The sequence below is a fragment of the Parasteatoda tepidariorum genome, chromosome 2 (assembly GCF_982258835.1).
Source record: "Parasteatoda tepidariorum strain Cologne lab strain chromosome 2, Ptep-v5.0, whole genome shotgun sequence".
Taxonomy (NCBI): Eukaryota; Metazoa; Arthropoda; class Arachnida; order Araneae; family Theridiidae; genus Parasteatoda; species Parasteatoda tepidariorum.
In genome coordinates this window covers 25,771,760-25,787,871 of record NC_141756.1, presented here as the reverse complement: position 1 = coordinate 25,787,871, position 16,112 = coordinate 25,771,760, and the positions used below count along the sequence as shown (strand labels likewise).

The window sequence follows — 16,112 nt, the reverse complement described above, 5'->3', positions numbered from 1 at the left end:
AGTTTAATATTGTATTTTATAAACATTTTTAAGAACTTAATTTTTTTCTTTTTCAGTATGTTGCTCGTTTAGAAAAGGAGTTTTTACGATGTGCCTACTGGATAGGCCTTGGTGTTTTGTCTTCTGTAGGACTTGGTACAGGTCTTCATACATTTGTGCTTTATTTAGTAAGTGATAGCTTTTATTTGATTTTTTGAAATACATAATTATTTATTTTTTCTCTTGTTTAATATGAAGTTCATTACTATATAATTGTCATGAATTTTCATTACTGTATAAATTATTTTTGATTTTAAAACTCATGCACTATTACAAGTTGTTTGAAAATTAATTCAATAGAGCTCCAGTAATCCATAGAATTGGGTTGGAAGGGTACTGCATATAACGAAAATCACCAATAATCTGTAAAAAAACTAAAAAGTGGAAACACAAATTATTTTTAAATGTATTCATACATGTGTATATATTTTTAACATACAACAGAAATCTTTGTTCAAAATCACTAAAAAGACAACTGATTAAGAAAAATAGCACATTCATACTTCATAAGTATTCACACATAAAATTTCACATAAGTGTTCATTTTCACTTTAAGGAAAATCAATTGTTTTTGCTTTCGATTTCTGCTTGAAATTTGCTATTAATCGGAGCTCTACAGTACATGTTAACCCTTTATATCACCGTGTTGCATATCTGCAGCATACACAAAAAGCCTATGTCTTTGCCCCAACAAATTTTGAGAGACGATTTCGGCGATTGTCGGCCAAAACCAGTGCGCCAAGATGAAATTGGGCACTGGCCTAATTGGGCTAACAAAAGAATCAGATGCAAATACCCAAAATGCAAAGAATTTACACAAACTATTTGTGAGAAATGTGGTGTAGGACTTTGTTACAACAAAAGTAACAACTGCTTTAAAAATTTTCATATGAATTAAAATTTTTGAATTTTTCAATCTTAGTGCCATTTTTCACAATGTTGCAGGAATGCAACAAGCACTTTTTGTCATTTTGCATAAGGGTGCAGAAATGCAACAATCAATTTTTTCCCAATAATTTTTCTTATTTTATGTTGTAAATTTTTTTACTATTTTTTACATGCTTAGAATGATGTATTCTAATATATGAGTAATTTTTATTAAAATCAGAGATGTTGAGATATAAAGGGTTAAAGATCCTGCAGCAACCCAACAAAAATTCAATGGTTCTTCATAATTTCAAATGTGTGAAATGCTGAGTTAGCAACTAACTCAATAATTAGTGCAAAAAATCATGCTACAGTAATAATTAAGTTGCATGACATTTCAAAACCAATTTTAACATATTATTCTAGAGTTGAAAAGCTGCCTGATAAATTGGGAATTCTGGGAAAAGTTGGGGAATTTTAAATATTTGTGCCAAAATCTTGAAAAATCGAAGAGTTATTTGGTGAATGCAACGTTTGCATCATTTCCTACAAGGCATATCTTACATTTTTTTTCTCATTTATCTCACATTACATTTATTTTGTCTTTATTGCATTTCATGTGGATACAATATTCTGAAAAACTTATTTTGAATTCTTATGTAAAAATAATAGTGGAATTCCATATATTTTAAATTATTAAAAAAGTGAAGACAATTGGAGTATTTACTCCTATAAAAAAAAATATTGTTATCATTCTTTACAGTTTTGATTTAAATCTATTTGAAATTCGCTTTTTATGTAGTTTTTTCAGTTTATTTTAGTAAATTTTAAAAGAAAATTTTTTTAAAAATCATTTATTCTTTATTTTAGGGTCCTTATATTGCAGCCGTTACATTAGCAGCTTATGAATGTAATAGTCTTGATTTTCCTCAGCCTCCATACCCTGATGAGTGAGTACCCTGCATGCCCTGATCATTTAAGAACTTCTTTTGATATTTTTTAAAAATGTTTTTTATTTTAAATTCCTATTGTATTAAATATCATTTTATAAATTGACTTAAAGTATATTTATACTTTTACTAATAATTTGTTACCTTTTTGGTTTTCAGATCTGAGGCAAAAAAAAAAAAAAAAAAAAAACATGTTTTAAGTCATGTTTGAAATTTTATTTTTAAACTTTAAGTTTCTAATGGTTATTGTAATCATAACAATATTGCTAATTTAATGAAAGACATGAAGAAAAAATAACAGTATAGAAATATCTGCTGATTTTAATATATAATCTGATGCTGATTTTAATATAAATATCTGCTGATATTAAACATTTTAATCAAAATGTGTTATTTTACATTTCTTGTTATCCTATTCAATTTCCTTGTCGCAAATTGATAAAATTTTAGGAACCCTCTCCCCCCCCTCAAAGTGTCATTGTCTGTGAACAACCCATAAATCCGTATGAACAACACATTGTGGTTTTAAAACATGTCTAAAAAATTGGCTGCATTAATTAGTACATTTATCTTTTACCCAATTTAAACTGATCCTTAAATTTTCCATTAAATATCTTTCCTAAAAGAGCTTATTCAGGAATCTTGGTTATAACTGTGGCCCAGATACTGATGACATTTGCATTTTTCGACTTTTTTTTGGGGGGGGGGGGTATTAGTTCATTTTACAGCTCTTACTATATTATAAAAATTTTAAAATTGTAACTTGTTGATACTTTTTCATAAAAATCAATGTTTATAGCATCTCATCTATTTATCCTCCCATAACTTATAAAAGATTGTGAATTGCATAGAGAATAAGGTTTTCAAGGAAAGTATTAGTTAAGTTTCTGAAAAATATAGGTTAAAACATAGATGTATGGGAAATATATACCATATGTGCAGTAAAATTTTAAATTTTCTTTAAACAGCATTTAACAGCTCGCATATTTAACTGATGTAATTTTTAAAATTTTTTTGTAGCTTTATCATAACTGGTTCAATTGAATAATCGTCTTACCTTAAAAAATATAACATGATAAAAATATTTAGTTAGGCTTCCATTTACACACTATCACCAAAGCTTATGCTGTCATTTATTGTATTTGTGTTGTAAGTATTGGCTGAATGTGAATCGAATGTCTGCTTAGAATATCACTTCAATTAGCATTTCACTACCACTGGGGAAAACAATTCTTTGAAGAGCCTAAAAGTTAACATGTATGCAGTGTTTTCATTACGAAAAAAAATGGGAGAAAATTTCTCACCCTTTCTCAAAAACAGGGTGAGATTTCAAAAAGTTTAGTGAGATTTCTAAAAATTGAAAAAAAACAAGAATAGACTTGGAAAAAAATTATTTCTTTAACTATAATACATTTTTAACATCTTCTAATTGCATATTTTTGCTGCATCATCATATGGAAAATGTTCTATATCTACTTTTTCATCAGCTATTATATTTATTTGGTTGAAAAATATCTGGTTTCGTTTTAACAGTTTCTACCGACATTTGTTTCATTTTCATTTGTCCGTTACGGAGTAGAAGATGTCGCCTTAACAAGGTATTTGACCATCTTACATCCATGCACAAAAAATGTAAACGTCTTACATGAAGAAACCTTACCTACGGTGAACATGTGGTTGCAGAGAAATGCGTTCTGAAAGGGGTTCGGGGGGGGGGGTGTTCTGCTGTTTTCACTGGTTCTGAACAATACTGGTAAATAGGGAAGCTAGATAACAAGGACCGATGTTCAAAATAATGAAAGATCAAGGATAGATAATGAAAGAAAAGTAAAACGGATTTTATTGAAAATAGCAACAAAAAAAATTTTTTCTCCAAAATTCGCGCATTTTGAAATTGATTAATAGAGTGCATGAACTTCTCATGTTAATCATTTCTTATTGCGAGAAAAGAAAAAAATATTCGAGATTCTCGTGATGTAGTGAAAACACTGTGTATGCAAATATTTTATGTAACTAATCATCAGATGTAGTTAACCTTGTTTTCATAAACTTTTTATTAAAATGGAAATATTTTTATGGATCGTTTGTTTATTTTAAATTTTCAGGTTAATTTTAGCTTTACCTTGAGCCTAGTATTCTTCATTAAGTCATTACAAATTAGTTATAAAAACTCTGAGAATTTTTCCATTTGATAGTAATTCTGAAGAATATTTTTCTCGTTTTACATGATGTTGTACTTACTATCATCATAACCTTTTTGAATAGTTTTTTTTTAATGTAATTTCAGAATTATATGTCCAGAAGGGGATCACAGCACCAATGTTATAACGATACTGAAAATTATGAGTAAAGTTAGACTTGAAGCATTTATGTGGGTAAGTTTAAGTACAAAAACTGAATGTTTTAATTTGTTGAGGTTAGATACTTAATTACCTTCATTTTTTTACCTGAAGGAATTAAAATCTGTTAAATTATTTATAATTGTCTTCATTTGAAGTTAAATAACATTTTCATACTCTTTATGACAGTGAATATAATCATTAATACTATGTTTTTTAACAGGTCAATCTCATTTTTTAATTGAATTGAATTATTTCTAGGGTCTGGGTACAGCGCTTGGGGAATTACCTCCTTACTTTATGGCTAAAGCAGGTATTTTTATTTTTAACTTAAGTAATGATTTTCTTGTGATTTGCAATAAATATTATAATTTACTTACCAATTTTTTTCCCCTGTGTAGCGAGACTGTCTGGCCAAGATCATGATGATGAAGATCTTAAAGAATTTGAAGAATTAATTCAAGTGAAGAAAAATAAGCCCAGTGAACAAGTAGGTTACATTGATAATAAATATTTCTGTGTGCTTTATAGAGTATTCTATCTAAATGTTTTAGTACTAAGGATATATAATTTTATATTGGATGTCGTAACGTATAGGTTTTATAAAAGACTGTAACATCTATATTTTAATGCTGTCATTTAAGAGGATTTTATTAAAAAAAAACTTAATTATAATCAGTGGTTGATATTTCTTTTTTAGCTTGATGGAAAATCTGAATTTTTTGACGCATAATTTTTAGATTCTTTAAGCAATAGCAATTTTTGTTTAATTTAATTTTCAACTGTTATCTTCACGTAAAGTTTTTTTATTAATTTTATTTCCAATGCCTACCGGTGTTAATATTTTCGTCAATTCAGGCATTTACAGGACATATTTTTTCAACATGTATATGGTGTATTTATCGTTAATTTTTTCCCTTATCATATGTTGAACATTTTAGTGTTATTCAGTTTGATAAGTTTCTTTAATTTGTATTCTAACATCTATCTTATTGTTAATATTACTAAAGAAAGTAATTTTAGTTAAGAAATTTGAAATTGTAAATAACTATGTATTGAATTTAAATTCTATATTATTTACAATGCGTTAAAATGTCATTTTTATTTATTTTGTAGTCCTTTTATGATAGAGCAAAATTGGCTGTTCAAAAACTTGTTGAGCGTGTTGGATTTTTTGGTATTCTAGCTTGTGCATCCGTAAGTGAATTATTTGCATTCATTGTTTTTGGAAATGTAATTTAAATGTTTTAGTTAGATATATCTTATAATAGAATAAATACCTAAATATTTTCATAAATGTAATTTTGTATTTAATGTCTATGGATTATATCATGCCTGTGTTTAAAACACTACTATAAGATAAAACAAAATTTCCCTGCTATGCATGAAATATGAATAATTATTGCATGTATGACCATTTGGAGTAGTTACAATGGTTTTCATAGTTTATTAATATGCACCTTGGTTTTAATTTTCGTCCGTTCAAATATTGATAGCAAAGATGAAAATTTAGCATATTCCTAATTACTAAAAAAATTTATTTTTAAAAAACTTATCTTAGTAAAAAGTTTTCATATTTTTATTTGTAAAGAGTGCAATTTGCAGATTCTTATAATAAATTAATAAACATTTTAGAACCAGTTTAAGTGTACCAGAATTGGACAAGATAATGTAAATACTGTTACTTTTACAGGTTAAGTTTTTATTTCCCCTTACTATTAAAGCTACAGAAAATTTCCTGTGTGAAAAGTTTTTTATATTCTGAAATATTAAAATCCAAGCTTTTCAAAATTGAGATCTGTAACCATACCAAAATTTTAGTAATTATGATAAGTAATTTAATGTGTTTTTCTTTCAACATTTTTTATAGAAATGTGCTCTTTACAAATATGCTAACTTTATGCCTTAGAAATAAATTTCTAGATAAAAACAAATATTTATACAATTGTTATTAAAAAGGAAAAAAAGAAAACTGGAAACTTTTAGCTTTTTTGCTAACCCAAACTAATATGCACTTTTCATTTAGATACATGTGATGTTAATTTCTATTTTAATCTTTCAAAATCTGCTATAACTTTTGACTAATAAAATTTACAAGGACTTTTCATTGAAAGAAATTACTGTTTCTCAAAATGGACTTAGTAGTATTTTCTAAAAATAGACGTAGTAGTATTTCTATTGATGCACAGTGGCTGAGTGGTAGCGCTTTGCGCTCCACCAGTGCCACAGGTTCTGGGTTCAAACCTTGGGCCTGGCAAGGTTGACTCAGCCTTTCATCCCTTCAGTGGGTCGATAAAATGAGTATGAAGCAGGCTTGGGAACTAAACACTGGGAGTTCTGCATTTGGCTGACCACCGGAACAGCTGCTCCTGCACCCTAGAGTCCAAGGTCAAGAAAACTGAGATTGGTACAGTAGGCCTTGGCCCTCTATGGGCTGTCGCGCCACTGTGTTTAGTTTAGTATTTTTATTTTGTCCAAACTCTGTATATTTGAGTGTTATAAATCATAAACTTGACGGGCTTTCTGTCTCCTTAATATATGTGCCAGTTGTGATACAATTATTGAAGCTTTTAAAAGTGATGCAATTAATCTAGCAAGTATTAGTTTTAAAACACTATTGTAAGTAATTGATATAAGTATTTAATATATTTACTTTTCACATTATACCTACAACTTTTATAAAATTCCTCTGGCATGTCTCTTAATATTCTCCTTTAAGTAACAAAAGAAGGAGCAAGTTTTTTTATTGGTGAACCATAGATTTACTCAGGAGTGCACAACCTTCTTCATGTGAAGGACATTCCAAAAAAATAAAAAAAGCTTTTGGGAGATTCTATGATTTCTATATTTATATCTATTGATTGATTTCATTATTACTATTTGTTATAAACCAATATCAATGTCTCTTTAATACTTGAGAAAGTATAGTAATATTTATGAAATATTAAAAGTATAATCAGAAAGTGAAAAATGTTTGAAATTCTGCACACTTTGTCTTCAAAATAAATTATCCTTTATTAATGTTATTTTTTAATTTCAATGTTTTTATTTTTTAAAAATTTAAAGAAATTACTTTGAAAAAGAGTTACAAAACTTTTTACTCTAGTTAGGGGGTTGCAAGGTTACACATTGACCATTTGCTAGTTTAAATACGCTGCAGACTTCAGGTAGTATGCCGATAACTTTGCTTGTACTTAATTTGGCAAATCTATATATTACAAAAATTTTCTTGTCATGCACAGTTTTTCTTAGAAAAAACCATGGGAAAGAATGACTAAAACTAGTTTTCTGTGTGGAAAGTAATTATTGCAAATTCAGTGTTAACCGTTTAAGAGGAGCTTGTTTTATGATTTTAAAAAATAAATATTTTCATTTAAGTTCAAAATATCAGAATTGTCCAAAAATATAATTGTCTTAGTTTTTATGATGCATAATTTTTTTAAAGATTAATGTACAAAAATTTTAAAAACAGTTTCCAACTAAGGAATTGTTTTGCTACATTTTTAACAATTTAGCAATCAATTATTTATTTTTTGCATGTGATTTGTTTCAAAAATTCTTTTTTCTCTCTCTTTAGATTCCAAATCCTTTATTTGATCTTGCTGGAATCACCTGTGGACATTTCCTTGTACCCTTCTGGACATTTTTTGGAGCTACAATGATTGGAAAAGCTATCATAAAGATGCATATTCAAAAACTATTTGTTATAATTGCATTCAATGAGCGATTAGTGCTTGAACTAGTGAACAAGATGAAGTAATTATTATAGTTCTTTAACTATTAAGTGTATCTTGGCACAAAATGATTTTGCCAAATTGATATAGTATTTTATGTAATGTAAAGTATATCTTTCACCAAAATAATTTTGCCAAATTGATATAGTATTTTATGTAAAGTATATCTTCGCACAAAATAATTTTGCCAAATTGATATAGTATTTTATGTAAAGTATATCTTCGCACAAAATAATTTTGCCAAATTGATATAGTATTTTATGTAAAGTATATCTTCGCACAAAATAATTTTGCCAAATTGATATAGTATTTTATGTAAAATATATGTTTGTACAAAATTGCAGTACTGATTTATAAATTTTCTTAATTATATATTACTGAAATTGTTTAATGAGTTCATTAAGATATTAAGCATTGCTAATTTTTGTTGATAACTTCTATCTTGGGGTCTATTTTAAAATGTTGAAGAAAAAATTTTGAATTGTGCTGGTAAACTGTATTAAACTGTGCACTTTAATAAAATACAAAACTCATCCTAAATAAAATAAGTTGTTTGGACTTGGAAATTTATAGCTTGGTCTGTAAAATCTTTTAAAATTATCTGATATTGTTCTTTTTTTCTCTTCTCTTTCTAAAACTGGGTTTCAGCTTCATCAAATATTAAATAATAAAGTCAAAAAATTCATTTAGGTGTGAAAATATTATGGATTTTAGGTTTACTAATTTAGCCATTAAAAGTGTAATCAATGTTTACCTAATCATATTAAAAATATATATATATATTTTAATGTTTAGGTACTTCAAATTTTGTTATATATTTACTTACTCCAAATGTTCTAAGCTCTTTGGAAAGAAAAATTATGGCTGTGGTGGCGAATTTAGCTGTTTAGAAATATATCTATATTTATTATTTTGTATATTTTCTAACTATACTGATCATTTGTTGTAGTTAGTATCAAATAATTGACATTAAGTCATGCAACAATGGAAAACTTATTCATACGATTAGCAAGCAATTACCAAGACAATTTTTAAAAAGTTTTTTTTAAATTTAATTTAAAAATTGTTTTTATTATGCTACTTAAAAAATAATTTAGAAAAAAATCTTTTAAGCCACCCATGTTTAGAAACTAAGTTTTTGTTACCAAAAACCTCTATGGTAATGCTGTTTTCCTTTCACTGCATCACGGAATATAAATTTTGTATAAAATTTTTTTACCACATTACTGTTGGTTCGATATTATATAGCCATGTTAAATAAATGAGACATTATGTGTCAAATGGATGAATCTCATTAGTGTGTACTTATCATTATTTTTTTTAATGTTTCATATTATTTTTCAGATACATTCCCCATGTTGGGAAATATCTGCATGCTCCACTGGAGGAGTTTTTAGCGAAACAAAAAGCAAATCTGCATCGAAAACCTGGAATGCCTGGAACATCAGTGAGTTTTTTTCTTTCTAATACAGAGATTTTAGAAAAATTAGCAAAAATAATTAGTTTGATTTTTTAATATTAGGAAGAAGTGCATAATGTATTTAATACACTTTTTACATAACTTACAACAGAGTTCCCACGGTCCTTAAAAGTCCTTAAAAACTGCTTGTTTTTTATTTTGGAGAATAAGGACCCTTAAAAGTACTTAATTTTGGTACAGGGTTTTTAAAAGCTCTTAATTTTTTAGTAGGATAGGATATTTGTTTGATAGGAACAATTTTTCAGTTCAAATTTTTAAAACAAAATGTTGTTCTTTTATCACTTAGAATTAGACCATGCATCGAGGGTATAGCATTTTAAAGAGACAAAAAATTAAAGTGGAGGGCAAGGGCAAGAAAGGACGTCCTTTCATTAATATATTGGTTCTTTCATTAATCTATTCTGCTTTTGCCTAGAATGATACTCTATGAGGAGAGTGGAGCATTCTAAAAGAAAAGAATAGTGTGGACAAGTGGGTTACTGCACATGGAAGAGATAGTGCATTTTATGGGGGGTGTGTGGTTTTAAGATACCTGAGTAGAAGACCTACACTAACCTTCAAAATTGACAGAATTCAAAAAATTCAATTCTACTGGTAATGCGTCTGCTTATTGGAATTAAGTAAAATGCTAAGAAAAGAAGCATCTAAAGATATATATTTGAACTAGAATCCGTAACGAAAACTATTTCCCAAAATCTTGAAGAATTCAATAAATTTGTATAATATTTCAATGTGTAATAAGTAACTGTAAATTTATAGAAAGCACAAAATTTTTAAAATTCATGATTGTGCTGAAAATTAAACAGATCTATAAGAAACAGGGTTTGAAAAATCCCAGCCTACCTAGGTTTTTCATCAGAAACTTTGGATTTATTAGGTTTTTGAAGAAAACCAAGTTTTTTTTTTCAAAAGTACTTTAAATTTTTTTTATTGAGTACTAAATAAGAAAGCATGATTTACTTCTAACAAGAAAGTTAAATATTTGGTAACTATTTATAATTTGTTTTGTTGCCTTGTAAAATTAGTTTATTTATTATAGTTTTTATTTATGGTTTTAGATAGTTACACTATTATTTTTATTTCTTAAGGATAAGCTGATTGTTACATAAAAATTTAAACCTACTCAACTAAAAGGTCCTTAGATCTTAATAATCATTTTATTCAGTTAACATTGCTACTTAATATACTGTTTTTAATATTTGTTCAATATTTGGTTGCTTTAAAATTAGTTCATGTGTTTCGCCAGAATGTTTAGTAACATTATGTAAAGTTAATTCCTAATAACAGGTTTAGCTGGAAATAATTTTGATAAAGTTCGTCATGAAAGTAAATATAACACATTTGCTGGTCTAGTAGCAAAATATAAAAATTTGTTGTAATAATTTTTTCAATGTTTTTGCCAAATTTTTATTTACATGAAAAAAATTTCAAATCTTAATTTCTGCACTTAATTTTACATTTCAATTTCTATGAAATCATTAAAAATGGAAAAGAGATCAGTTTCGTTTGTTAATTTTTACAATCTGAAAATATTTTTTAAAAAACCCGACCCGGGTTTGCAAAAATTGCCTAGTACTTCTTTGGCGGCCCTTGTTAATTTATACAATTATATCAGTGCTTACATTATAATTAAATTGTTTTTTATTATTTCTTTTATTTATTGATTTTTTTCAGAAAGGTAAATAATTGGTACTGTTACTGGTGTCATAAGTATATTCTATGATAAACAAGCATACTATTTTTAAAGTCCTTAATTTTTCTAAAAAAAGTCCTTAAAAGTGCTTAATTTTTGCTTTGTTAAAAGAGTGAGAACCCTGTACAAGTGTTTCAAGAAATTTTGAACTATTGATTAAAAATAAGCAGCATTATTAACAAAAATATATCTATATATAATATGAATCAAATCTAACTTTTTTGATGCTATTTAGAATATGCTTTGTCACTTTCTGAAAAAAAAGCAAAATTGAAGAAATTCTTGTCAAAAAGTTTTTTAATTAAATCTTTACATTAAATTCTTTTTTATTTCTTTTTTTTAATTTGAGAAGTACTTGTAGTTTATTTCTAATACACGTTCATATTAAATAATTATAATTGCATTAGTTACTGATATGAAATAAGGATATTGTATCATATTTTAATTTGCAAATTCACCACCACTAAATGAATCACTGGATCATAAAATCAAATACACTAGAACAGAAACATTACAATCTCAATACATGTTTTTATCATTCTTTAATGAGATCATTGTTGATGTTTTATAAAATCAAACTTTTGGGTTTTTTAAAATCTTTTTCCTATCTGAATATGAATTTTTTTCTCAGATGTGTAGTATATGGATAATACATAACACTCAGCCATATGTGAAAAGAAATGCTGTTGCAAGTTTAAATTACAGGTTTTGATGATATTATAGGGTTAGATTGTAAAAAAGTGAAACAGGAGGGGGACCGATAAGAAATCCAAATGAAAACTTCGTATTATAGAAATGTTATTCAATTTCAATGATTATGTACTCAATAACTCTCACCATTAAAAAGAAGAAGAAAAATGTGGCTACAACAGTATCTTTATAACGGTTTATAACGGAATCTAATTATACACAAAGAATAGACCGATTGCCTTGCAAATTCAGTGGAAAAAGACATGTTAAGTAACGGAAATCATTGTATTAAGTTACAGAAAAACTTTAAATGTATCTGCAGTTCAAAAATTTTGCGCTTTTTATATATTTAGTTTATTAAAAGGCCAATGTGTCCAATTCTACAATGCATAAGGAAATAGCTGCTGCCCTAGTAAAAGAAACTACTAAAATTAGTTAAAATGTTATTTTAAATTAACTAGATTTTTATTAATGAAAAAAATTCAGAAACAGTGAAGTTGAAATAAAATATTTTTTGTTTTAATTATATTAACTTATTGAAGAAAAAAAACATCAAAAACAAAATTTTTGAAAGGAAAAAAAAACTTGACATTAGTAAACTAAGCAAAATTTGTAAGTATATAAAGTTTAAAATTTAAGGAATTTAAAGTTATTTCTGAAATAAATTATGTTGCATTTTAAATCATATTCCAAAATTTAAAACGTAACTAATTGTAGGCTTAAAAGTATTGAGATCCCATGAGCTTGGAGGTTTTGCCAAAGTAGCGTCCCTCTCTTAAGAGTTTTTGTTAAAATAAATAGGAACAAATTTCCGTGTTAACAGAAACTTATGTGAAATAAAGCAGGGATGATACTGTTGAGACCATTTATTTTTTGCCTAATTTCTCCGAGAAATAAAATTTTTTAAAATTAGTTTGTCTTCCAAGCATAAGTTAATCTCCTGCAACTGCCACTTGAAACCATCCATTAGCCAAAGGATATCCATTATACTATTTTTATTAATTTTTTTTTAACTAAGGCTAATGTATTAAACAGTTTTAACCTTTTTGATATGGCTGGTACAACAGTTGTACCTTTTTATTTTGTCCTGTTTCAAAAGTATTTGATGTGTGAGACATGTTATGTTGAAAAACACAAAGACAAAACTAATATAGTAACACAAAACATTAATGTGTCTCATATATAAAATACTTTTATAACAGAAAAAGAGATGCAACTGTACCAGCCTTGTTCGGGTACAGCTATTGTACAAGCTGTCTTAAGAAGGTTAATCCAGATCATGCTTAGGGTGCATTATGATTATGGTGTATTATAAATAAAGATTGAAAATACTTTTTCACACTAATTTTGAGTCTAATTCAGAATCATTAAAATAAGGATTTGTTTTATATTTTCTACTTAACAAATATTGTTCATAAAAGATGAGATATAATATTTTATTTAATATCTCCTTGATCTCATTTTTTAAGAGAAAAATGCTGTTAATAACTGCAGGGTTGGACAAAATTTGTCATGAAATGTCATGATTTTAACTATTTTTTAAAAACAAATTCATGGAAAGCCATGAATTTAGTTTGCCAAAAAATCTCATTTTTAAAATGAAATTTACCCTCCCCTCAATTTTATGGTGTTCTGAATATCTGAATTTGTCACAAAATCCCCACTCACGGTCATATGTTATTAAAATATAAAATGTTTTTATCATTTTCTTCAAAAATTATGGTGCTCTTTCAAAACAAATGAAGGAAACTGCATTATTTTTAGAGAGAATCATCTTTTAAACTTCTGTGATTTCAGAATTTTTGGTAATTTTTTTTATTTTAATCAATTTAAAATTCTAGCTAAAGCAAGCCAGTCATTGGCAAATTTTTTTATAATCCGAAATGAGAACAAAAAAAATCAGGAGTATTTCCTTTCCTAAGAACAAGAAAAGTATCTTTAGAATATAATTCTGCAGTAAAAAAGAAAAGAAAAATATTTGCTTATGCCTTTTATTCAGCTATTTTATTGCTTCAACTCTTTCTTTACCCTGTTTTTTTTTAAAAATTTTGAATCTACAAATATGAGAATGCAGAGTATAACAGTTTTGGTTATAGTACCTATCATTTCAATTGATGTTAAGTTGCTTTTTTAAATTTATTGTTGTGTTTTTGTCGGAGAAAATAGTAACTTCGTTAAGTCATGAAAAATTCTTGGAATTAGTCATGGAAAGTCATAAATTCGAAAATCTAAAATGTAGCAGATCCCTGTAAATGATCAATTACTGACTAGTTTATGAAGCACTTATTTAAATCTTACTTCTTTTACAGGAGGGTACATGGCTTGCCTGGATTTTTGAAAAGTTTGTCATCAGCATGATTTTATACTATGTTTTGTCCATTGTCAACTCCATGGCTCAGAGTCACCACAAACGAATACACAAAAGACAGCGGAGTGTCAAAGTGGCGACAGACTGAACGTGCCATTTCCATTCGGGGAGACAGTGCCGCCGAGCGTGCGCTGTTCCTCTTTTGACCAATTGTGAATAAAACAGAAAAATATTCAGCATAGATTTTATAAAAAGCCTATCTGTACTTTAATTCTTCAGTTTTAATTTTTTTAATATGATTTTGCCCGGGAAAAAAATGAAATCGCTGTGAATTAGAGGAGTCATCATTATTAATAATCATCATAAAGAACTTACTTAAACTAGAGAAGCTGTATTGTATTTGTCCCTAGTAGAAGAGTATATGGAGTATCAGATTTGTATGAAGTATTTGTACATAAGTATACATATATATATATATTAATATATTTACTTATATTTGTTACTTTGTTGTTCATATGGGGGGTGGTGAGGTTTTTGTGATAATTATGTTCAATCACTGATAGGAAACAATTGTTTGAATGCTGTTTAAGGATTTTATTTTAATTATTGTGTAAAAGTAATCAAATACATTGTATTTAAACATATTAAGCAATATGTCGATATGGTATGCAATTTTTGTATTTAGAGGGATATGTCCCACTTTACTGTTATATATTTTAAACTTTTGTGATATATTGTAAGGATAATAAAATGCACTCTATAAACACTTAAAACTATTAATGGGCATGCCAAATTTTATTTCTTACCATAGTTCTTTTGCGCTTGTAACTTTTAATGCCTCTTTGACCAAATTACATAGCATTTGTCAGAATTTGCCTTTAAAAAATAATTTTCAAATCAATAAAACAATTTTCAGTATTTTCATTCAAATCTTTTACGTTTCATTCAGCTCAGTTTCTAGACAGATTTATTGTTTTCTTACTATTTATTTGTATTTAAAATTGTATTGCAATAAAATTTATAACTGCATTTTACTTTTTGGTGTTATTTACAGCTATTTTTTTTTCCCCTCTTATCGATATCTTGCACAAAAGCATATATGTTTCGAAATATGGTTTCAAGAATTATATTAATTTCAGATTGCAATTAATTTGTATCAATATTCAATTAATTTGTATTTAGTAAAATCATATTAAGAAATATAAAACTATTTTCAGAGGTACAAATAAAAGTTGAATACAATGTAATACAGTACAGAACCCGTTATCCGGAAATCAGAAAACCAAAAAAACCGGAACGAAATTTGATAAATTTTCCCGCAATTTTTTTTAAAAAAAAATTTTTTCCTCATAAGATTTTAGGATTTTTCTTTCGTTTTTGAAAGATGTTTAACTTACCATCATTTCAGAAATAATCATTAGTGTATTACTTCATCTTTTTTTCTTATTTTTAAGATTATTTCCAAATATTATTTTTTTTTAGTTGGGTTTAACACTAAAAAAACAGCTTTTTGTAGCGATTCAGAAAACCGGAAAAATCAGTTATCCGGAATAGCGATAGTCCCGATCGTTCCGGATAATCGGTTCTCTACTGTATTAAGAATTAATTTGGTTTAAGGCTTCTAAATAATCTTTAAGTGAAGACAAAGGTTTAATTCCAACTAGCGATATGCAAAAATAATTCTTAAGAGTAATGTCACTCAAATTTTTTGGGCTGAAATTTCAAAACAGAATATATTTGTAAATTAGTGCCATTCTGTAACACAGATTGTCTTATAACATATTAATTGTGCTAAGTAAACTCCTAAATTGAATATTTACCAAAAAAAATTAAAATTTTTTTTTTTTTAATTCTATTTTTGTGTATACTACATATTTTATTTTTATAACCATTGTTGAACGGGAAACAAAATTTTGGGTTTTCTACTGCTAATACTCTACTCCATAGCCTCTTAAGTTTGAACTCAATCCAGAAGACAAGGGAACTCCGGGATCAAGTATTGGGGGAAATTT

At 27.2% G+C, this 16,112-nt stretch overlaps 1 protein-coding gene across 3 annotated transcripts in view; it reads left to right on the top strand.

The window, feature by feature from the left end:
- Positions 1 to 15,134, top strand: part of Tango5 (Transport and Golgi organization 5) — a 70,424-nt gene extending 55,290 nt beyond the window's left edge. For all 3 annotated transcript variants that reach the window (XM_043048657.3, XM_087157028.1, XM_087157029.1), the window contains exons 4-12: positions 57 to 167; positions 1,777 to 1,856; positions 4,144 to 4,231; positions 4,457 to 4,508; positions 4,597 to 4,685; positions 5,312 to 5,392; positions 7,773 to 7,951; positions 9,274 to 9,376; positions 14,102 to 15,134. In XM_043048657.3, coding sequence (XP_042904591.3) covers positions 57 to 167; positions 1,777 to 1,856; positions 4,144 to 4,231; positions 4,457 to 4,508; positions 4,597 to 4,685; positions 5,312 to 5,392; positions 7,773 to 7,951; positions 9,274 to 9,376; positions 14,102 to 14,248 — 930 coding nt within the window. In that variant the 3' untranslated portion in view covers positions 14,249 to 15,134. The remainder of the gene's footprint in view (positions 1 to 56; positions 168 to 1,776; positions 1,857 to 4,143; positions 4,232 to 4,456; positions 4,509 to 4,596; positions 4,686 to 5,311; positions 5,393 to 7,772; positions 7,952 to 9,273; positions 9,377 to 14,101) is intronic.
- The last annotated feature ends 978 nt before the right edge of the window (positions 15,135 to 16,112 follow it).